Below are 24,756 nucleotides of genomic sequence, written 5' to 3' on the forward strand. Positions count from 1 at the left end.
ATGATTCTAGAGAGGTGAGGATTGCAATAAGATAGCTGGGAAAACATGCTCTGCTTTGTTTTGTTGTCATTCCATACACTCTCTTACATGCTACAACACATCATTCTTAAGCCCTTTCGATTAAAAACATTCCCTTACCTGCTTGTATGTCTTGTAGAAGCCTGAATGACCAACAAGAGGTGTGTCATGGCATGCTCTCAGATTCCTTGCCTTCATCTTAGATTTAGGTATGACATACACTCGATCTTTGAAAAGGATGAGATTTTCTACTACTTTGAACCTATCATCCTTCACTTTCCCTTCCAATATGTCATTGGCAAATGAATCCTTAACATATTCCGCTATTATCAAGGCCTTCCAAGACCTTCCAATCAACAAATATACCAGTTATTGAATGAAGATGAGCCTTCCTAGAAAGTGCATCAACTACCACATTGTTATTCCCCTTTACATAGTTGATATCAAAATCATAGGATTGAATTTTACTTACCCATTTTTGCAGCCTATCGTTCAAATCCCTTTGGTTAAGGAAGATTTTCAAACTATTGTGTATCTATTTTAACTACAAACTTCCCACAAACCAAATATTGCCGGAATTTAGCTAAAGCGTGCAGTATGGCCAGCATTTCTCTGTCATAAATTGAGAAATTTCATTCAGCCTCCTTGAGTTTACTGCTCTTGTATGCTATGAGATGTTTATTTTGCATCAAGACAACCGCGAGGCCTTCTCCTAACGCATCACATTCTAGAACAAAAGGAAGTGAAATATTTACAATTGCCAAAACCGGGCATGAACTCATTACCTCCTTATGTTTGTCAAAAGCTTGTTGGGTTGTTGGACTCCATGAGAATCTCCTTTCTTGGTCAAATTTGTCAAAGGGGCTGCAAGTTGTGAGAATCCCTTTACAAATCTTCTATAATAGCTACATAGTCCCACAAATCCTCTTAGATGTGTCAAGTTCCTTGCTCTAGGCCAATCTTGGACTGCTTTTATCTTTCTCCTCATCCACACTAACACCTTGTGCACTCATTTTAAATCCCAAATATAAATTTCAGTCAACCCAACCTCGCATATGGATACTTTGGCATTAAAAGAATGTTGCTCAAGTATACCAAGCACCTCATCTAAATGTTTCAAATGTGCCTCTCGTGTCTTACTATAAATAATAAGGTCATCCGGGAAAACCAATACAGATATCCTCAACTGCAGAATGAATACCTGATTCATGCATGATTGAAAGGTTGGTGCATTGGTTAGGCCAAATGGCATGACAAGAACTCATAATGCCCAGAATGACACCTAAATGTTGTTTTGTGCAAAAGGGCTAGAGCTGGGCCTTATATGCCCCATACCCAATAGATCCTTGATTGCCTTTTGAATCTCTTCCTTATATATCTTCAGATGACGATATGGAGTAATCATGATTGGATTTGCCCCTTCCCCTAGCTCAATTATATGTTGAAAGCTCCTAGCTGGTGGTAGTACTGGAGGAATGTCTTCAAACACCTTACCATGCTTGTCCAAAATAGACTGAATTTCTACATTATAGGATCTCCCCTCCTTCGAAGGCCTTGTGTCTATAATGAAACATTCAATTGCCCATGCTACTTGGTCTTTGTGAAAAGCTTGCTCCATCCACTTGGCTGAAACTTCCATAGGTCCCTTATTAGATAAACCATGTAGAACTATCTTCTTTCCATTGCGTTGGAATGAGAATTCCTTGGTTCGATACCTCTACTCATATTAATCAATTAAGCATAGCCATTGAACTCCTAGAACCACTTTCATATCCATGCTGATAATATAGAAGTCATCCTTCATTTTATACTCCCACATCGTCAACTCCATTCGAGGGATTTTCTTAGTACAAGGAAAAACTATGCCACTAGCAACTTTAATATGAAAACCTTCAAACTCTTTTGCCTTTAAGCCCAATCTATTCACTAATTCTTCATCAATGTAAATATAAGTAGCCCCACTATCAATAAAAATGTTACCTTTTGTCCCTTGAAGACTCCTCTTACACAAAAAGTGTTATATTGTGGTGCTTCTAAAAGTGTTGCAAGTGTACCTCCTGAATGCTCTTTCCTTGATGTTCATGTTCCATCTCTTCTACCTCTTTTTTTAGGTTCAGCGTCAACACTTCCCGTATCTTCATCAGACACTACCTCTATGTGATGAATTTTCCCTTTACCCAAGCACTTATGCCTAGTTGTCGAGGCTCTCTGCATGTAAACCATAGCTTCTTCATTCGTAGCTCATTCTTGGATACCTCTGCTTGACTTGGCTTGGAGGGTGATGCCTTGGTAATTGGTATATTCTTTTGAAAAGACCTCTTGGGCGAAATAGGAGGTGCTGCCCTCTTGGAATAAAATTTGTCCCTAACCACTGAATCCTCTAAATTAAAGGCTCTTGTGATGGCTTCTTGCAATGTATTTAGGTTAAGGGCCCTTCCTAAACATTTGAGAGGTTCAGCTAAGCCTTCTACAAATAGGACTACGAATCTTCTTTCAGTTACATCAAGAACCATTACTGCAAGTCTTTGAAATTATGCTACAATGTCCTCCACTTTACCTTCTTTCTTCAACTGTGCCAAATCCCTGAAGTGAATTTCTGGATCCTTCCTATCAAACCTTTCAGTCAACCTCTGGCTGAAGTCCTCCGTGGTATTTATGGAATCATGCCCTTGGGTTATCATGCCATGATACCACCATTCATGGGCTATCCCCTCAAGGTGTAATGAAGCAAATTTTATAGCCTCTCTTCAAACATTGGGTTTAATGAGAAGTATGTATCTAGTTTATGCAAACACGCCCTTGTTTGAACTACCAATCCCATCAAAATGGGGATAGTAATCTTCCCCAAACGGTGCTGAATATCTTTTCTTTCTTCATACCTTCTCCTCCAATACCCACCTCTTGTTTTCATGTCATAGAATTTGGTGAAGGTCATATCATTGAGAATAGGAATGCTTAAGGCATCGTATTTGTCATTAAGCCTATCTATTTCATTCACCTAATTAGGTTGCTCTTCTTCTTTGCTAGTTGTTCCTTCCTTTTTCAGAAATTTAGCCCTGAACGATCTAGTATTAACTGAAACTTTCTCAACACAAGCTAACATCTTTTCTCCATCAAAATTGATCGCTTCAGCCCTATTATGTGCAGGTCTATCAGTACTCTGTTGTTGGTTTAATTCCCTTAAGAGTTGGACCATCTCTCTCATGGATTCTGACATGCTATTTTGGAATCCTTCAGTTCTCCTGACAAATGCTTCAGTATTAACATCCTCCTTGTCACCCATGGCAGTTCCCTTCTTTTTCTCATACAGCTGGCAACGTTGTTCCTCAAGTGGGCAGGAGGCCAAGCTCTAATACCACTGAAATATAACATCCTGAAAAATACTTACAATTCCCCAACAATCACAAGTTATACAATAATATTCATAGAACTGGAATAAACTTTAACTACTCAGATTTGATTTTCTCAGTTAAGTCAAGAAACAATGAGCAAATACAGAATAGTATCTCAAAATGTAATCAGCTCTTAGAGTTCTCCAGTACACAACTGCATGATGCTTAGAATACCAAAAACAACTGACTGCTATAATTCTTAAATCATTCACCCAGCATACATATCAGGTTGTACAAACTCTTACTGGTAAGAATGTCTTCAAATGTATGAGGGCCCCTAAGACATATATGAAAGCAGAAACTCTTGACCTGGAACCTCCCATTAGCACTTCCGTTTATGATGAAGATGCCAATAATAAGATTCAATGCTTATGTTCAGAGATGCAAGCACCAGTCGCACTTTATGTTGTCTGCTTGAAGCGCTGGGAAAATATCTTTTCACTCCTGGTTTGGCTCTACTGGTTCCAAATATCCGCCCCCAGATCCACTGTCGGGTCCTTAGATATCATGTGATTCACCTCATAGCTATGACAAAGCCTTAAGGTCCTTGAAAAGTGCTTCCTGTAACTTCTGTTGCTGATCGCACCTATCCGAGATTCTAATCAGATCGAACTCAAAAATAGTTGACTACATATTTAGTGACAAATGCAAAGATACTTGAAACTTGCGAAAGGTTTTTGTCTTACCAGGTATGAGTGCTCAAGTTGGCATCTGAGATCTCTTGCTGCATTCATTTAATGCAAGGGAGAGAATAAACAAAGTACAACCAACTAGAAGCTGTGTACAAACTAGAAAAGATTATCTCTTATTTAAGCCAGTTTTAAGACTATTTTATACGACATATCTACCAGGAATCAAATCAGGCAAAATGGTTGTGATCAGTTTGAAGAGATCATTGTCTCTAATCAAGGATATAGCTAGGTTGGCTTGAATCATATGAACTTTGCAGATTTAATTCACGCTCCTCCTAAATGGTCACAATGGCAATTAGTCTCTTCAACAACTCAAGCGGTATCCCTTCTGTCTCTTATGGATATTTATAGCCTCTCTATGATGTTTTTCTAGACAAGAAGGTTGACTAGGTGGTGCTCAATGGAATAGAGTGTGCATGAAGAAATTATGAGGTTTCAACACAACTGAGGTGAATTTTTTTCCAACAAAAACTTGGAAACAAAAGCCTCTATAATGGAAATGATTGGGATTAGGAGGGTTGACAGTGGACACATTCACAATCATATTTTGGTTGGCAACTTCTTGAGCTGATTCATGCATCTCACAAGCAAGAAAATGTTAGGTAAGCTCGTTGCTGGTCATTTCTTGCAATAATCCTAGGTGAAAAGGGCCCAAGCAGCAATTTCAAAATATAACCGCAAACGCTCACTCCAGTCATGCAATGGCATCTTTGATTGGGGGGAACTGAAGACCAATGGCAATATGCACAAGTGCATATAATTGTTTATCGTTGAGCATTTGAATCTCCTTTTGATTGAGCAGCTTGATCATTTGAACAAAATTATGCAAGGGCTGCTCATCCACCTATCTACATATGCATGTAATTTTTTTGTATTCTCTATGAATAATTTTTGAATTTTAATTGAAATATATATATATATATATATATATATATATATATATATATATATATATATATATATATATATATATATATATATATATATATATATATATATATATATATATATATATATATACATACCATATGCACAATATTCCTAAGGAACCTATTAAGACTTATTATCCTCCTTAAACATGACTAAAAATTTTCATTAAATATTATAATTTTAATATACCATAGGTAGCCTATACTTGTTTAAAATATTAATATACAAAAAAACATAAAATTTATACTAAATAATCATCCAGAAATAATAATATTAAACTATTTAAACTCTAAATCTGTATATAACAATATTAATTTAACCCAAATGACATTATAAACCATTTCCCTTTATTTAATTCATAATTTTTTTCTTTTCTAGTTTTAATGTCCAAAATATTACTCTTTATTCCTCACTATTATTACACTACTAACAATATCCTAATGGTTTTACTCATATTTATTTACTCCCTTTAATCATCTTCTACTTCTCTTTTAATATACAAAAAAATATTTAAGTACTCATTTAGTTTAATATTTAATTTATTTTAAATTTAAACCACAATTCTTAATTATATTAAATTTATATTATACTTGTATTCAACATTTATACCTTTTTTATATAAAGGTAACACCCCAAATCTTAATAAAATTATTATTATATGACTGTTAGAATACCTTCCAACATAACCACTCTTTTTAGTAGGTTAGTAAACAACATTATATACTTCACAAATATATATTTTTCCTAGTTTTAGCTTTAATACCATTTAAGCTACTTTTTCCAAAGTAGATAAAATCAAAAGGATTAAAATGATCAGAGCTAATTTAATTTAATATTACAGTGTATCTAATATAGTTATTACTAGAGTTAAAACAATTTAGAATATGCAATTATATCACAATAGATGTATATAACTAGTGTACATTACAACATGTGGTAATTTAGTAAGAACTCTGAAGTAAATAATTAGCAAACTAGACTAGATAACGCAATCACATAGTTCAAACAGATTAATATCAAAATCATATATCGATTGGTTTTCCATTATTTTTAATAATACTAGCTCAAATAACTATCTAAGAAAACTCTAGAATTGGCAACTCTCACCCTAGGAAGCTCTCAATGGTTTAGACCCTCTTGGTTATGACACACTTCAAGAGGAATAGTTCTATTCAAAATACAGCATGTAAAACATGCTTAATAGAGCAAATGCTCAACACAAAACCCTAGCCAACATAATATCATCTATAGCCTATACCCTGAATTAGACACTCTATGTATGCCCCTTCTCCAATGTCCATGGTCTCCCAAACCACCTTCTTCCTTTAGTGTTCTCCATGCCCTTTCCAAGTCTCATATAAATGATTTATATAATCTTTCAAGGGATTTATACAATTAATAAAAAAATAATTATGTTCCCATGTGCATCTTTTGGGACTATTCTTTCTTGATAATCACTTATTTATTACCTTTTCCAAACATAATCATATACAACTGGTATAACATATTTTTTACCCCTTTTAATCTTAAGGTTTTTTACATGATTTTACTTTGATCTTGTTTTTAACCAAAGAGGTAAATAACTTTTTTTTCACTTTGGGGAAAAAGTCCTATAACAAATTCAAGTATACACATATGCAAATAAACAAATATAGTCATTCCCTAACATTGCCATAAAATGGCTCCCTGGATTGTTGTCCCTGAAACACACCCCACTGTCCACATCCTAGAGATGTGGTGAACATACGAAAAAAATTAAACAGGACTTCCTTATCGACTAGATCATCTCAACTTCAGAATTTGATTATAGTACCATCCATACATGAACACATTTGTCATGATAACCGGTACACTTCAACAAATTGATGCAGATCAGACATTTAATAGATAAATGAGAGAGAGAATACAGTGAAGATATTTGAATGCTATATGCAAGTCTTCCAATAAAGCTTCCAAATCAATGGTTGACAGAAACAAAGGGTTAGAGGTGCAAAATGATGCAGGTTCCAGAATTAATGGCTCGAACATGCAAAGGATTGCATTACTTAAAACTATTTGTCAATGGATTCTATATTGGCATCTATAGTCCTGCCCTAGCAAGTGATAGTTGTCTCGATTTTAAAACACCCTTCCTTAAGCAAGAACTTCTAGCATAGATATGTGTACCACAAAACACAAACAGCACAAACTGTGACTATGCTATGACAACTTTCTAATATATTTTAGATGCTAAGGAAACAAAGGAATTTGTTTACTTGCCCCCTTGTCAATTCTCTTTTATAATACAAGTGAGTGCATGGAAACAATCAAGAAGAAAATTTAGGTTAAGGCAATGTAAAGAACCTGCGACGCAGAGAAAAAGAAATCTCCTGCAAGCTGGCAAACCATTGTTCATCTGTGAAGAATCTCACAATTGTAGCCAGGCATTCTTTCAAAAGGCTGAAAAGGCAATGAAGTTGACGCTCTAAAAAGAACTGAATCACCATGACTGCAAGTTCCTCTGCATCAGAGGTTGCTAAAATGGCTCTTGACCTGCCAAATCACAACCACCCTAAATTATTATCCATTTGTAAATCAATAAATATGTTGCGTTCTGATAAAACATATGATGCTGGCCCTTTCACATGGAGATAAATTTGGAGCAAGCTACAGAAAGCTCATTATTCTTTTCTACACGAGAAAACAATGTTTCATAGAGAAAACAGCAGAACAAGAGTTGGCCAAAATAAATTCTTTGATTATAAACTTCATACACATCTTTAACTAAAAAAGAAATTATAAGTGGAATTTTATTCCAAAGGCACATGACAAGGGCTGGATCAAGGACTGGATATAGCATTATGATGTCATAGCAAGATCTGTTTTGTTTCTCAGGGTGTATCAAAAGCAACTGTTACAATTAGATAGAATGCATATAAGGCAGTGGCACAGGAGATTATAAAAGTGAAGAGTCTTTGGCAATCTCAAATTTTTCACAATTACATTTGCAAAAAACACATTCAATTCTGTATACCTCATCAAAGCAACTCAATATGAAGGTAGTAAAATTCTAATCCAATGGCACTGGTTGAAGATCAGCAATTGCCACTCAAAAAAATTCTTCATTGCTTTATCCATGACCCAAGAAATCAAACCACTTAATCAAACAACCAAGAAGTTATCAGAAACAAAGGTGAAACTTCGAGCATTTTGCAATTACAAAGCTGCCAAAACAAAGTTAGGTGGTTCCCTTATTGTCACAGTGGTTTTGTATGTGATAGTGGTAGTGGTAGTGGCAGTGGCAGATGTTTCGTGACAGTTGAGCATGTGCCATGCAGTTTTAGTAGTGACTTGAGAATTTCATCAATGACGCCTATAGTGAATTTACTGCAAGAAGACAGAGTAACTGTAGATAAGGTGACTTTTCGCTTTTCCCAATGCATGGAGCTCATTTAGTGCACAGATTGGCAAAATATAAGGGAATTAAGAGAGAACCAGAGAGTTAAATGGATTGTAGGAATAAGATTTGTCGGTGCATAGAGTTGCAGAGTGGGTGTCACAAATAGGAAGAATGTTGTATATGCTTTACCTGAGCTCATTGAAACTAATATGGACCAGATGGAGAGGAAGCTGAGCTTACCACTTAGAACTGGTTTCCTCACACCTGGGTTTGTAGGTTAAAATCTTCATGTTAACTGTCTTATGGTGGTTGTACTTCGGTTGTTTCATTTTTGTTTCATGCAACTACATTACAGTTTCATTTCCAACAATTTAAGAGTATTAATTCCAAGAAAGGTGATGAATGACAAGCTCCTTATGAGAAAACACACTAGAAATCACCTGTGCTTATAGTCCAACCTGAAACCTTATGGGAAAAGGTGACATGACAATCCTTGAGACAGTTTGTGGACAAGTTTACTTAATATCTAGGCATTCAAAGCAATAACACAGAAGAATCCTTATGGATAGAATGTAGGATCAGAATCACTTCAGAAATAAGTGTTGAACACCTTCACTTTAATGGTGGCTCAAATCTGATCATCACAAAAATCCAAAACTAAAATCCATTCTCAAGTTGAGCACTTTATTCAATACCATACTCCAATGCAATTAGACAGCATAATTCAAAGAAAACTATCAGAAGCAGCCTCATGATGAGGCAAAACATAGGAAATATACAAATGCTTTGTCAATTTGGACAATAGGTGGTGTGCAAAGTACAAACATCCAATCCCCAGCTCGCAATGACCACATGGTGATCTCAATATGCACCCAAGGGGGGGCACTGAAAACTCATATGATGAACTAACAAGCATCTCACTCATACTATTAAAGATTAAATGCATTCCAATCTAAGGTAATCCTAAAATCCACACTCATTCAGTATCAAACCTAAAACTTCAATGCAAATGATAATTACAAGACAAAAAGTGTAGTCAGAAAACTATGCAACATCCAACTCAACATTTCAAAGTCAAAAATAACACAAAGCATCATCTTATCCTTGGCGAGTATCAATGCACTAGGTGACAAAAGGTGACAAACTTGTACTTGCCAAGTACTCACAAGTTTTTTTGCAGGCCAAGCTTTTGCATATTGAACTCGCAACTTGTAAAGGTAGATTACTTGGTGATTTTTAGGGCCTAAATTGCATGAGTACTCAATGTGCCTTTTTAGTATTTTCATAACCCTTTTTTTTTCACAAAACTGTAATAAATTAGAAATACCGAACAGCAGCTATTGAGCTTCATTAATTATCAAATATCATGGTTAAGGAAAAGATCTGAAATTCATAAATTCTGATGCAAGGTATTGCAAAAGACCTTTTTCATATGATATACAAATTACATTGATAATAATCAGCAACAATAAATACCATAAATTAATTTGGAAACCCTTAAACATAAAAAGTTATTAGCTGTTATTGCAGCAATCTGAATATTGATAGATATTATTTATCATAAATACTAAAATGAATACTTATCACAATGACTAGGCACTGTTGCAGCATTTTAGTGTCAATGTAGTGGTACTATAGCAAACTGAAACTAAAATTAAATAGTGAACTTTTTGCACAAATGTGATCCTTGGATGGAATCACCTAAAATGGACACACGAGTTTTTGATCTCCAATCCAAAATAAAAACCAAAAAGGTTTTTGTTCTCCAAAGATCTGCACACCAAGGGTTTTTCATCCTCAAAAGACAATATGCCCACAAGTGCTCAAGCTCTGAAAAAGAATTTAATTGTAATCACAAAATGGATGATTCCTCAGATCAATCCACCCTTCCTTCTATAAATTCCTTTTGGGCCCCTTAATTTGAATTTCTTTTTTTCCCTCCTAGAACTCCCTCCGAAAAGTGTTTAAAAACACTTTTTAAGTTAAATATTACATGAGACCTTATTATATTTAAGTTTTCCTTATAGAGTATAGTAACTGGGCCCAACTTACAATATTCTTATTAATCATTTTCCTAACTTATCCCTTAGCCTATGAAAAATAAAGAAATAGGTCGTCTATTAATTTAATTAGAAAGGGGGACATGACAAAAAACTCACTAGAAGCATAGTTTGCATATTGAAACTCACAAAGCCGCACAATGGTCATGTGTTTGTTGTTCAAAATGCATTTATTGCACAAGTTAAAAACTATTGCTATCCTAAAACCCTAAATCGCATGAGTAATGTGTGAAATCCTAAATCGCATGAGTAATGTGTGTGTGTTATCTTCATTTTACACTATTTGTACAAATTATGAGATTGTTTTCACATGTGTCGTCATAAAAAGCTTCTCTTGCCTGATTAGGGTTTTAATAAGCTCAATTTCAAAATCTTGAATGTCAATCTATGGTACATAGACCATAGCAGCAAAATCGTTTGGGCAAAAAATCGGCAACAAATCAGGAAAAAATCAGATCTAAAAAAATTTGTATATTTTTATTATATTATTATAAAATATATAATAATAATATATTGATATTAATATATTTTATAATAATATATTAGTATATAATACAATTTTAATACTATTATACAGTAGTAGATTACTATTAAAATATTATTATTTTATCAGTGCAACTGAAGTTGCAATTCCATGTCAATACGAAGATCTCTGGTTTGAATCTTCGAACCAGCTCATTGCAAGGATGTCTCGACAACATCTCTAGAGGCCTGTCCAGGTGGGAGTCTGTTGATCGATTACCCAGGTGGTTACGAGCTGTCAAAGATGTGGAGAGGTGTTAATGACCCCACAGAATGCGGCCATAGACGTTCACTGGCAGTTAGGTCACGAGGGTCATGACATGGAAGACAAAAGGTGTAAGGAGATGGGAGACGGGAGGCTTGGCGATGTAGGGGAGCAGGCGTTCGAGGAAGCAAGGCGGCAGATGGAGCGATAAGGGGAGAAAGAGCTAGGAGGCGATGCAGGGTGTAAGGAGGTGAAGGCAGGCACAGGAAGAGTGATAGGAGAGGCAAGGTGTGGCGGTGTACGGAGCAAGCATACAGAGGAACGTGGCAGAATATGGTGGCCGATGGTGGAAAGGAGTAAGGAGAGCAGCAGTGAATGAAGGTGGAGAACGGTGGAAGGACGCAGGTGGTGCAGCAGATGGAGGCAAGTGGTGCAGTGGAGGAAAGCTGATGGAACGGAGGACAGGGGTGAGATGAAAGGTGCAGAGAGATAAGGAGCAGAGGAAGGGTGGCAAAGGCGGCAGTGTCAGGGAGTATAGGGATGGAAAAGAGAAGGGAGGCTTGGGATGCTCAACATGGAGATAAAAAAGGAGATATCAGCAAGAAATGAATCTAGGAGGTGTTAAGGCCTCAGCAAAAAATCACCAGGGGGATGGGGTCACCCATTGTGACCCTATTGGTTCAAAGCTCCAATCAAAAGCAATTACCGATCAAAAAAAATACAATATGACAATATTATAATGTATTATTATTATAATAATTTAATTTAATATTATAGTATACTATAATAATATAATATTAGGGGTTGACCCCACAATGCAATGGTAGTTGAAAACCCATTTTTTATAATAGGTCTTTGGTTCAAGTCCCACCTAGGCTGATGCTTGCCAATGTCTAAACAGTTATCACTAATACTTTGGTGTATAGACAACGGTACAAGGAGGATGGAAGGCATTGGCACAACAACGGCAGAGAATGTACTGTTGATGACGACTGACATGGCACAGGGCCCGTAATGGTGATTGATCCCCCCTACAAAACGATGTGATAGATAGGCCCCCATGCACTGGAGCACGTACCATGTCCTTGGTGGATGTTGACTCAACTGGAGCAAAGGAATAGTTTTGGCGGTCTGAGCCAGTTATCAGAGGTGTTAAGACCTCGGCTCATAAAGGCAGTTTGAAATCAAACATGGCCGGGGAACATGCCAACAATTGTAGGTGTGTTGCAAAAAGGAGAGATAAGGAATGCATAGAGAGATAAGTGTTGGTTTTTTGTCATTGATGTCTTTGTTTAATTGTTGAAATTCAGTATGTATATTGGTTTCAGTTGTGCTGCTTGCTCGTCTGGTTGCTTGAGCTGCTTAAGTGTTCTTTGTGTGAGTGACACATCTGATTAAGTGCCTTGTCATCACCCAGCTATGTTTGTTTGTTTGTTATTAAGATTTATTCTTCAGCATGTGATGGCCACGTGGTTCTATGAGAATTTTTTTCTTCGGCACTTATCTTTTCTCAATCTGAGAAGAGTTGATGTAAATTAAAAATAATTATGCCTAGACATTTTTGGCTGAGCTGGGAAGTAGTCGTTCGTGGGTATCATTTTTATGCTGTGTGTTTTCTGTGCGGATGGATTTGGACACATAAGGATGCGGTCCGTTTTTTTATCTGCTTGGTGTCAGAATTAAAATCGTTTCTTCGTATTTGTGTGGGAAGTTTTTCTTCTGAACAAAGTCTTCTGCAGGGAGAATAAAAGAGTAGTGGTTGCGTGAGATTTTTTCTGACATGTGTGTTCTTTTCAGCAAAGAACAGATTCATGTATTGCGTTTTTTTTTATTGGCAGGTATCTTCTTGAAAACGGTTGCTGGTTCTTTCCAGAAGTTTGTCAGTGAGGCTAATTATTTTTGTGTGAAAAAATTGATTCAGAAAAGAGGGTTTTTTGTCTATGTGATGTGTTGAAAACGATTTGAGAAGTGAGTCAGAAAAATAATCGAATGTTTCTGAAAAATATATCTTAGGGGTGCATTTAAATCTTTTTTGGTGTCACATTCGAAAAAAACGAATATGTACTGTTTGAAAGATGGCGAAAGTTTTTTTTTAAAAGAACAGATGGCGAAGAAAAACAAAAAACGCCTGGATTCGTATTTCATGTGAGATACATTTCAAAAGATATTGAAATTTTCAGAAAAAATTTCGGGTAACTGAAAGATGGGACTGCCAGGATGTAGTGTGCTTTTGTGAGGTGCATTGTTTTCTTTGGTGATGATTTTCAGAGAACTGGGGGATCTAAGCACTAAAAACGAGTTCGTATAAAGTGACATTTTTTTTTGAATAATCTTTGATGATTGTTGCAAAACCTCTGACACATTGCGCATAATACTTGGGCCGAAAAAGGGGAGAACCATGCAGATAATAGAGTAGTCGAAGTTGAAGTAAGTTGTAAGGCGTTATAGATCGATATTTTTTAAAGGCAGAGAATATGACTCAGTTACGTTATTCTTTAAGAGTCATTGGATAGCTGGAATTTTTGTCACTGTTTGATGGAATTTGAAGACCAGCATATCTATTTACTGTGAGAAGAATGTTCAGATTGTAAAAAAATGGATTTCTTGAATATGTTACTTATGAGAAGTCACTTAAAATCTCCAGAGGGGCTGTATATTCAAGCTCACTTTTGTATCAGGGTTGGTGCCCATTTTTATTATGATAGCTATTTGAACCGTGGTTTTTTACCCGAAAGGGTTTTCCACGAGATAATACTTGTGTCCTCTCAAAGTTATATTGGAGCTGTTGTGTTTTGGTTAAATTGGTTTTTAAAGTTTTTTGAAATAATGATTCAACCCCCCCTCTCAGTATTTCTGATTTGTTTTTCAGTAAGGAGAGAACAGAGAGTTACAAAGAGATGAGGAGTGTACGGAGAGATAAGGAGCGAACAAAGAGATAAGGAGAACAGAGAGAAACGAAGAGCTAAGGAGTGTTTGGAGGGATAAGGAGCGAGCGGAGAGATAAGAAGTGTATGGAGAGATAAGGAGCAAGCAGAGAGATAAGGAAGAAGGAAAGATAAACGAGTGGAGCGGAGAGATAAGGAAGTACTACTGGCCCGAGGTTAATCCCAGCATTTGAGTAATCCCATTCCCATCATTTGAGGATGAGGTCCCTCAAATATGTGGCCTCATTGGTTCATAGCTCCAGTCAAAAACGTTCACCGATCAAAAAAAATATATACATAATATTAATAAAATAATAATATAATAATATATATTATTATTATATTAATATTATAACTATACCAAATTATATTTATATATTATAATATAGTAATATAATAATATATACTATTATAGGCTCGTTCATGGGCTTTCCTAGGTTGATCCGGAAAAGAATAAGGTGAGAGGTGAAAAAGAGGTAGAATTTGAATGGCAAAGACCTGAGGAAGGTTGGATAAAAGTGAATTTCGACAGGGCGACAAGGGGCAATCCGGGACCTTCTAGGGTTGGATTCATTGCTCAGGATTGGCGAGGAGATATCTTGACTATTGGAGCAAGGAGATTATAGGATGGCACAAATAATGAAGTAGAGGCACAGGTCGCATTGTGGGGTGTGAGGATGGCACAACATTTGTCAATATCTTGTTTGCATTTGGAAGGCGACTCACAAATAATAGTTAATTATATTATTAAAGGAGAGGGTTTTTCTTGGAAAATCAACAAGTCTATTCAAATGATTAAATTTGAATTAGAAACCTTCCAATCATTTTGAGTCACTCATGCACTGAGGGAAGGTAATAATATAGCTGATGTACTTTCCAAGGCAGCTATATCATTGAAAGGAGGTGAGCAGTGAATCAGTGTGGGAAGATTATCGAGATGTTGAGCTGGATGCCATGTGAGTTGTACATCGTCGAAGGAGGAAGTTTTAATGATTCTTTAATGATGATTTGACAAGGGGTGTCTTTGTTGTTAATAAATCACAACTGTGCACGGCACGCTTTTTTCTCCAAGATGGGGTGTAGAGAAAATGACAAAAGGTGGTGTTTAAGGTCTAGGAAAAGAGCTAGAATGGAGGCAAACTATTTGCTTCACTCAACGAAACAGCAACTTGCCTTTTTTGGCAAAGTATCAGAGAAAAGACTTGTGGGATTGTTTAAATTCAATGACCCCATCTTTCTTCAAAGTTTGGACGTGTTGCTCAATGAAGATTACATGAAATCAGAGTTCTGCTACAGAACAAATGTGGACATCATCTCCATGTTGGTTGCTTGGAGGTTGGAGCTCAGCACAAAGGAGGAAGTTTTGTGGGTTGTGCGGGCTTGTGTTCCACAACATTACACATTTGGAATGACATCCATTATCGCGAGAGATAAAGCGGGCAGCGGGTTGCAGCGCCAGTTTGGAGAGGGCGTGATTCAAGATGGGGAGGACTCGGAATTCAGACCCTTCATCCAATGGAATGATGGTGCAAATCAAGCCGCTCCAAAGGAAGTTAAGCAAAGGATGGCAAGTGAAATGAAGAAGAAAGATGCTGAAAAGTAAATGAAGTTTGAACCGGAAGACTTCTAGGTTAACGGACCAAGTAAAAAAAAGTAGTAAATTTGTTTTTGTATCTATTCGTCCTACTGGATTAAAGACTTAGGGTCTGGTTTTTCGATGGCTTTCAAATAGTGTAGGGGTGGCAATAAAGCCACATTTTGGTGGTGTTTATACTATTTAATGGGTGTAGTCGGGAGCTTTAAAAATTAATGTCTGTAGACTGTAGTTTGCACGATAAGGTGCTTCTTAATACAGTGATAATAGTTTGTAGGAGTGGTTGTCCATGATCAAAGACTTGATACAGGGGTTAATCCCTAATTTTTGCTATCTTTTAAGTATATGACTTTAAATATATTAATAAAGTATACTCTAATTACCGATCAAAAAAAAAATGTACTATTATATTAATATATCGTAACTATGTTATATTATCTATTATATTTATGAATGTTTGATTTAATAATAGTTTATAAAATAATGATAATTTGACTTAATTTGAGTTATAACTTTATAAAGACTATACAGATTAAATCTGCTCCACTTTATTCAATTAAAAATTGAATAAAAAACAAAGGTCCTCTCATGGGACCATATTGAACTAAAAACCCTAATGACCTAAAAAATCCTCTTCTTGCGATTTTGAAAATATGTTTTTTGTTCCATTGAATGCCTAAATCAACAAGCACACAAGCAACAAAATATTGGTGGATTGGGGAAGAGTCCAAACAAATGAAATTTTTTATTAAAAAAACCCTAACGAAAATTGCTGGAAATGCCCACTGAAAATCGCACAAACAAAATCTGCAAGAAATCGTAGGTAAAAACACTCATAAATCAAAAATAGACTTGAAAAAACACCAAAAATCATAAGAATCGGGTCAAAATTGATAGTCGACAAAATGACAAAGAAAAGATCGCATTTCTTACAAGGAGAAAATTGGGAATTTCATCGCTTCACGACTTTTCACAATTTTCCCAATTTTTCCCAATTATGCATCTTTGACAATTTTATATGTAGTCACAAATACTTAATCTCATATATTGAATTGTTTTCAAAATTCTTAATCTTAAAAATTTTAAGAAATTTAAGCTTTTTTTAAATTGACTAGTTTTGAAGCTTTCACTAAGTCAAAAAAATTTGGTTTGTCAAGTCCGAGTTTGCAAATTATGATTATAAGAATTCCATGATCAATTCAACTAAGTATGTCTCCAAACATCCTTCTAAATAAAGAACAAAAGGGACTTCATTTACCTAGGACCTATCAAACCCTGATAGACCTTATTTTCTAAAATTGTCTCTTGATAGGTATCATACTCTACAAGTGTTTGTGTTCCTCAAACATGGCATAAAAATGTGTTATGCTTTTAAAATGTTGTGCCATAGAGGCCTAATCAAGTAAAGTTTTACGAAGTTCAAAGGATATGCTTTTAGTGATAACTAGAAATTCCTCCGTTGCAAACAACATTCCCCAAAGGAAAGTTATTGTCAGTCTCCTTTTCACGATTAGACATGCCACCTACCTCACCACAAGGAAATTAAAGAGTACTAGCATTGCATGCTCCCTGGAGAAGAGTTTAGCATTGTAAATGACCAATTTAGCTTAGAAACCAATCTTCATCAAGGAAATTAAAGAGTACTAGCATTCCATGCTCCCTGAAGAAGAGCTTAGCATTGTAAATGACCAATTTAGTTTATAAACCAATCTTCATGCCATTAATGACATTTATAAGATGATGCTAACAGCTGATCTATAAAGTATCCTAACAGCTTATACTTGATTCTTAGATAGTTAAGTAAGAGGATTGATTTGATTTATGACATCATTGTATTAAGTTTTAGCACAAATGTAATCCCTAGATGGGATCACCTCAAATGGACAAGAGGATTAAATACAACCCTTTAGTTATATCATGCAAGTACATACATGTAAACAACAAACCTTAACAATTTATGCAAGGCAAAGGAGAAACATTGTCATACCCAATAGTTCCGCAATGAGTCATGATGATATGAATGCCCGACATCCTAAGAATGAAGGCAAGATGACTATCATCTTGAATGAGGAAATGAAGAAAGACGATATTCATCTCTGTATCGCAGGTGCTGCCTCAGAGAATGAGTTCAAGAAAGATAGTGCAATGCATAAAAGTAAGCTACATTACAATGTCTATTATGCATTCACTCCCATATCTAACAAGCTCAAGTTGTTGGTTATGCAGCCATTAAGGGGTTTCGACACCACTGATCTGATAAACAAATCCACTCTGTACCATTCATCTCTATCTTCTCCACATACCTCTTATAAGGTTCTGAGCCCCTTCATTTTGGAATCTGCTTCCACTCTTTTCCATCATCAACAAATGAAGGTTGGCTCTCAATTGAAGATCCATGATTTACAATCCCATAATGAGTACCCCTCTCCCACTCTTATCAAAGAACCAACTTCGACAAGCCTTGACAACCAGAAATACAACTAAACTTCCCTTCACGAAATACTATACATTTGACAAATCCAACATTTATGACAGCCTTAATGAGTTGATGCATGTTATCAAACTTTACCATAAATACCAAAATATTAATTAGGAAAATCACAGGTTGGTGATGCAAAAATCTGCAAGGAATAGAAGACAATCAATGGTTCATCATCAATTCTTTAAAAAAACAAGTGGAAGAAATAACAATCCTCAAACATTACCATCAAATTTTCTGAATAGGGCTGATGACAATGAACAAAATCTGGATGTTGATGATGAAGGAAGAGAAAGCAATTCCCTAGACCAGTAAGAACAACAGCTTAATACAGTAAAACAGGTTACCGATCAATAAACAATTTCACAAATTGAATTTGCTGATTCCTCTGAGAACTGGAACATGCACACTGGCAGCCAAGGAGATGTCCAAACAGGCTGGGATTGAAAATTAGAGGGCTAAATGTCCACTGACCAAACAGCAGTGAAAACACACTGCACCAAAGACACAAGAGCTGAGAACTTCATAGTGTTTCCTTTACTCATTTGTCTTTGCTCAATTTTTACATTTGCTACATCTCCAGTCTCTCTATTGGTCAATATAATAGTATCTACAGTCATGAAATATGGCTTATGCACTTCTTTTTACATACTTAATTTGCTTGCTACCTGTATATGGCACCTTGCAATCTGCCCCTACAAACACAGGCTTGGAAAAGGATTTTTTAAATCTTATTAGGAATGCTATATACACCTTTCCATTATCAAAAAAAGGATAAGATTCAAATAAAAACATAAAGAGTCCAATTAGTTTCTGGAATGGAAAGAAAGAAAATAACCATTCAAAATGTAATATATAAACAATTAAAAACTCCTTGCCAGCATATTCTTTGCAACTAATGCATAAGCACTTGTGCACACATCTGCACATAAGCACATGTGCATACACATACACAAGAATTCTAATTATTTGTACAGTTCTCAGAACATTGACCATACCATTAAATCAGTTTTATGTAAACAAATAAGACAAAGGGCAATTTCCCTAGATTTAAGGTTTTATTTCTTCCTGAAATACAGAAAGCGCATCTATAATTTCTTTTAATACTTAGTTGATATTGGATAATCTTCTTAAGTTAAACAACTCTTACCAGATTTCGTTCATTAATCATCTTGTATTGGCAATCTATCAATTCTTTACTGTGAATATGCACACCTCACTTCTAGATGGGTTGCCTAGTTTATTGCATAAATTCAGCGTTAGTGATCCCCTAATTTTATAATTCATTAAAATTTAGTATTTTTGTTTTGTCCATTACGCATTTGGTTACCACTGTAATTCCTACAAGAATATATTATATAAACATTCAGACGAGTGGTCAATCTGACTATACCATAGAAATTTGTTCTTAATGCTTTCAAATTTTAAATTATAAGGAAACTATATTATGGAATTGAATGGCTACAAAATACTTAGGCAGGCTGTCAATGTACACAAATTGTCCTCAAATGATCGCCTTTGGTAATGGCCATACAGAAGTATCCTTGACATGCAAGAGTTCAATAGGATTGAAGACACGTGCATATGTACCCCATAGTCATACCATTTGAGTGTGTGGAAGTACTATATCTTTTTAAAAAGTTCACCTTAAGGGAAACAAAGAGTCCAAAACAATAGGCAGAAAGATGATATTACCTGCTATACAGAACACACTCGCTCTACCAATTCCAGAAATTTTTATGAAAGCATCAATTTCACTCATGAGATCAAAACATAGAAATCTCAGCTAAGAAAACAAAGTTCAAAAGAGCTCTCTGCAAAATAACTAGATTATATACTAGCTTACCAAGTTCACCCCCTCAGACCCCTGGTCCTAGTCTGGTCCGGTCCGGGTCCTGGGTTTGGGTCCGGTCCAACTGTGGTTTGGACAAGGTCCGTTTTCCACCGGCCAGGTTTGAGCCAGGTCGAACCCAGGTGGACCCAATTCGAACCAGGTCGAACCCGGGCAGACCTAGTTCAAACCCGGGCGGCCGGCCGACACAAAAAGACATTTTATGTACAAAAAAAATTATTTTTTTTAAATCCGCCAATGAAAGAGTGAAAAATAAACCCTAAAAGTGACTTCTAAAACATAAACTTGGCTCATTTCTCCTCATTTGTGTTGCAAACAAAAAAATTTTGCTAGCAGGTTGAAGAAAGGGTGAACAAAATTTGGCTTCCAAAATCAAATAGGAGAAGTTGAAGACTAATTTTTGAAGCTTCAACAAGCGTTGCAACAACATTTCCACACATTTGCAACCTCCCATTGGCAGCAAGATGTAGGTTTTTGAACATTTTTTTCAACTATTTTTGTTTCACAAATTGTCAACCATGAAACATTAATTGTTTTTCATTATTTTGTTTTTGTTTTTTATTTTGAATATGTTCATATTATTTCTTGCCATAGGAACTAGAATGGCATCTACCTCTTCCTCCATTGGCACAAATGAACAATCAAAACAAAGAAATGATCCAAATTCTCCCCTATAGAAGTATGTTGACATTATAAGACCACTTCCAGGAGGTGGGGGATTCCGTTGGAGATGCCAAGGATGTGGTATAGAACGTAATAGTTCATATTATCGGCTGGTAAGCCATTTGTGTGGAATAAAAGGAAGAGGCATCAAAAAATGTCTTGGAAAAGATGGTAAACCTATACCGGATGAGACAGTGATGAAATATATTAGGGAGCATGACGAGGCAGAAGAGAGAGAAGCCCGCAAATTGAATCAAACCGCACCAAAGAAAACAAGGGGAATGCAAGCCACATCTAATCCCGATGTTGTAGAAAACCACCCCTTTTTTTCCATAGCTGAACCTCAATGTGAAGCAACCTTGACACGCAAAAGAACAAAGGGGCCTTTAGAAACCGCATTTCAAAATGAGAGTCGAGACATTGCTGACCAAGATGTAGTAAGGTGCATATATGCAAATGGTTTGGCTTTCAATGTTGTTCGATCCCCATATTGGAAGCAAATGTTGAAAAGTGTTAATGAAACTCCAAGAGGGTATAAGGGCCTAGGTTAGGAGAAGGTACGTGGAACATTATTGAAGAGAGAGGTGAAGGGGGTTGAAGATGCATTGAAACCCATAAGGGATTCATGGGCTGAGGCAGGTGTATCAATTGTTTCAAATGGGAGGAAAGATTCTAAAAATCGTCCCTTGATCAATGTCATAGCGGTGTCCCCTAAAGGCACAATGTTTTTGAAAGTTGTGGATTGTGAGGGCCAAGTAAAAGATGGTCAATTTATGGCAGATATTCTCATCTACGCCATTGAGTCAGTGGGACCCTGCAATGTTGTCCAAGTCATAATGAACAATGCAAAAAATTGTAGAGCTACCGGTTTGTTGGTTGAGGAATGCTATGATCACATCTTTTGGACACCTTGTGCGGTACATTCACTCAATCTTATGCTACAAAGGATAGGGACTAAACTAAAATGGATCAGAGATGTGTATGCAGAGGCTGAGGACATTCAGATATTCATCACAAACCACCACATGTCTCAAGGGATTTTTAGATCCTTTTCGAATTCAGAGCTATTGAAGGTAAGTGAAATAGTAATTTAATTTTACATTTTCTGATTTTTTTAATTTTCAATGTTCATAATATCATTGTGGAAGCTATATTGTGTATTCTTCTTTAAAGTTTGGCTTTATTTTTTAATCATTTTGGCATTAATTTGTGTTATAGGTTGCTGAGACCCGTTTTGCATCAAACACAATCGTCTTAAGATGACTTGTGAAAGTTAGAGTGGCACTATGCAATATGGTGATCAGCACCAATTGGACTGTATGGAAGTAGAGTAGAAGTGAGAGGGCAGCAAAAATTAGGGACCGAATATTGAATGAGAAATGGTGGGATCTTGTGACATATCTCCTTAGTATCACTGAGCCCATTGTGAGCATGATTCGCTATACCGACATGGATAAGCCTTGCATTGGTGAGCTTTGTGATGGCATTGACTCAATGCTTGAAAAAATGAAGTGCACTATAAATGCAAGAGAGAAAGACCCCAATGAAAAATTCTTCATAGAAGTGGAAGCAATCGTTGTTGAAAAGTGGAATAAGATGACCATTCCTTCACATCTTCTTTCCTATGCCTTGACACCAAAGTATTATAGCAATCAATTTCTTGATAAACCAGGAAGGATTCCACCATGGAGAGATCTAAAAGCATCTGATGGGTACAAGGCAGCATTTCTTAGACTATATCCCGATGATGATTTGCGAGATACTGTTACAAATGAGTTCATAGAATTTGCAAATGAGAATGGTCTAAGTGTTGATGCTCTTCGCCATAGATCCAAGAAGGATGCTCATAGTTGGTGGTACTTCCATGGTGCATGCTTCCAACACCTACAACCCCTCGCTGTCAAAGTTTTATCACGAGTAAGTTTAATTAATTAAAATTTATCACAAGTTTATTTATAGTTTACTTTGTCTTCATAGGTTGCTAGTAATTTTTAATTTTAATTGTATAAATGTATAACTTGTTTACTTTGTCTTCATAGGTTGCTAGTTCATCTACTTCAAAAAGAAATTGGAGCACATACTCTTTCATCCACTCTATAAAGCGCAATAGGTTGCTACCAAAAAGAGCAGAGAATTTAGTATATGTGCATTCCAACTTACGTCTTCTTTCACACAAACAACGTGACTACACCAAAGGGGAAACGAAGATGTGGGATATAGAGCCAGAGCATACTGATTTGGATGCTCCCGCTTTTCAGCTTCTTGCATTAACACTTGATGACTCGGATACCGAGCAAACTTATAGTGCAAGTGCAAGTGGCATTGGCTCATCTAATGTCAATGTCAATGTCAATGATGAGGAGGATGAGGATGAGGAGGAAGATGATGAATTAGAAATTTGAAGAATCCATTTCATAATTAAACTTTAAATTGTTGAAAGTTGAAACAATGATACTTGAATATTGTCATTTTGATATTAAACTTGATGTATATGATGCTATTATGGTATGATCAGGATGCTATGATTACAAGTTTATGTTTGTTTTGTTGTTTATATGATGCTATGTGACATGCTAATCTTAATTCATGCTTATAGGCTGCTCAAATATATATATATATATATATATATATAATTTACATGTTTTTGTACTAATGAACCCAAACCCCTTTTCAAAATTTTGCCGTACCAACGTACCGGTTCTTCGAACCCAAACCGGCAACCTAGATTATATATAGATAAGTCATAGCAAAAAGGTGATATCAAGATATACATAAAATGTGTAATACAACAACAAACCTTGCTTGACTGCAGGCAGATACAAATTTGAGCCATGATCGAATATTCACTGGTGGTCCATCAAACTCAAAATCATCTGCCATCCAAGACACGCTTACATTGGATTACCCATATTAAATTAAACAGATTTAAGTTAAAAAGGGATATGTTCAAGCATAAAAAGTGAATAACAACTACATAAAGATAATTTAACATTTTCAAAAGGAATCAATGAGCAAAGCTCACCATTATCCTCCCTTTTGGAAACGATAAGCTTATCTCCCATGCCATATTCCAAGTATCCATAAATTTGGACAATTTCTTTGATTTGTTTGCCAGAAGGAACCCAATCAAGAACACAAAAGTGTGACGCACCCTGCATAGCATATATTTATTATATCTCAAAGGCAGAATCCTACTTGGGCTCTTTACCAGTAAATCATCTTACAAAACTGGTATTAACAGCATGAACTTACAAAATAGTCAAAAATCATGAACTAAATTCATCTTCGGTCTACAATAACAGTAATGACAAAGCAAAAATAAAAAATTTAATTCAAAAACTAGAAACTGAATATATAAAAGTAATAACCTCGCTCCCTGAGAGAATGATACTGCACAAGAAGTTGCAAGCACACACCTCATGGCTTTCATTTGATGAGTATGCCACTAGAAAATAAAGATTAAAAATTAGATCTCACATGATGAGAGCAAAAAGAATGATAAGAAGCAAAAATTGCAATCAATTTTATGAGTCAAAAGGAATGATAAAAAAAATTGCAATCAGTTATAGGAAATTCACACAAAGGGTTAAATAAAGAAGAAGCTCACTCAAATTGAAGGCCCAACGCACAGTAAATTCATCACAATGACCACGAGACAATACCAATTTTTGAAGCCAACCAGTTACTAAAAGCTCTACCATAAAAGCTTCCCCTGTAAGTTAACAAATGCCAAAAAAGGTAAAGAACGCTATCGCAAGAACACACATATGCCACACCCAATAGAAAATTGACAATAACATAATCTTAAGGACCACATCTGATAAGCCACAATTCCAAAATCCTGCATCTGAGTAATGGAATAAAATGGACACTTAATTTTATCAGCAGAATTTTAGAGTGAGGTTGCTTTTCCATCACATGCTTGAGTAGAAAGAACAATAATTAGATTTAGCGAAAAACACCCTGTCAAAATATGTAGCAAACCTATGTTCAAGTTGTTAAACCATGAAAGCAGAAAGAACAACCTTGTAAAATTGTAACAGGAA

General features: G+C 35.8%; 1 protein-coding gene across 4 annotated transcripts in view; it reads right to left on the minus strand.

The window, feature by feature from the left end:
- Positions 1-24,756, minus strand: part of LOC131050246 (uncharacterized) — a 97,507-nt gene that overhangs the window by 45,586 nt on the left and 27,165 nt on the right. For all 4 annotated transcript variants that reach the window (XM_057984431.2, XM_057984434.2, XM_057984432.2 and 1 more), the window contains 5 exons: positions 24,318-24,422; positions 24,079-24,155; positions 23,733-23,862; positions 23,508-23,583; positions 7,376-7,564 (listed from right to left, as the gene is read on the minus strand). In XM_057984431.2, coding sequence (XP_057840414.1) covers positions 7,376-7,564; positions 23,508-23,583; positions 23,733-23,862; positions 24,079-24,155; positions 24,318-24,422 — 577 coding nt within the window. The remainder of the gene's footprint in view (positions 1-7,375; positions 7,565-23,507; positions 23,584-23,732; positions 23,863-24,078; positions 24,156-24,317; positions 24,423-24,756) is intronic.

Source organism: Cryptomeria japonica, chromosome 1 (genome assembly GCF_030272615.1).
Source record: "Cryptomeria japonica chromosome 1, Sugi_1.0, whole genome shotgun sequence".
Classification (NCBI taxonomy): Eukaryota; Viridiplantae; Streptophyta; class Pinopsida; order Cupressales; family Cupressaceae; genus Cryptomeria; species Cryptomeria japonica.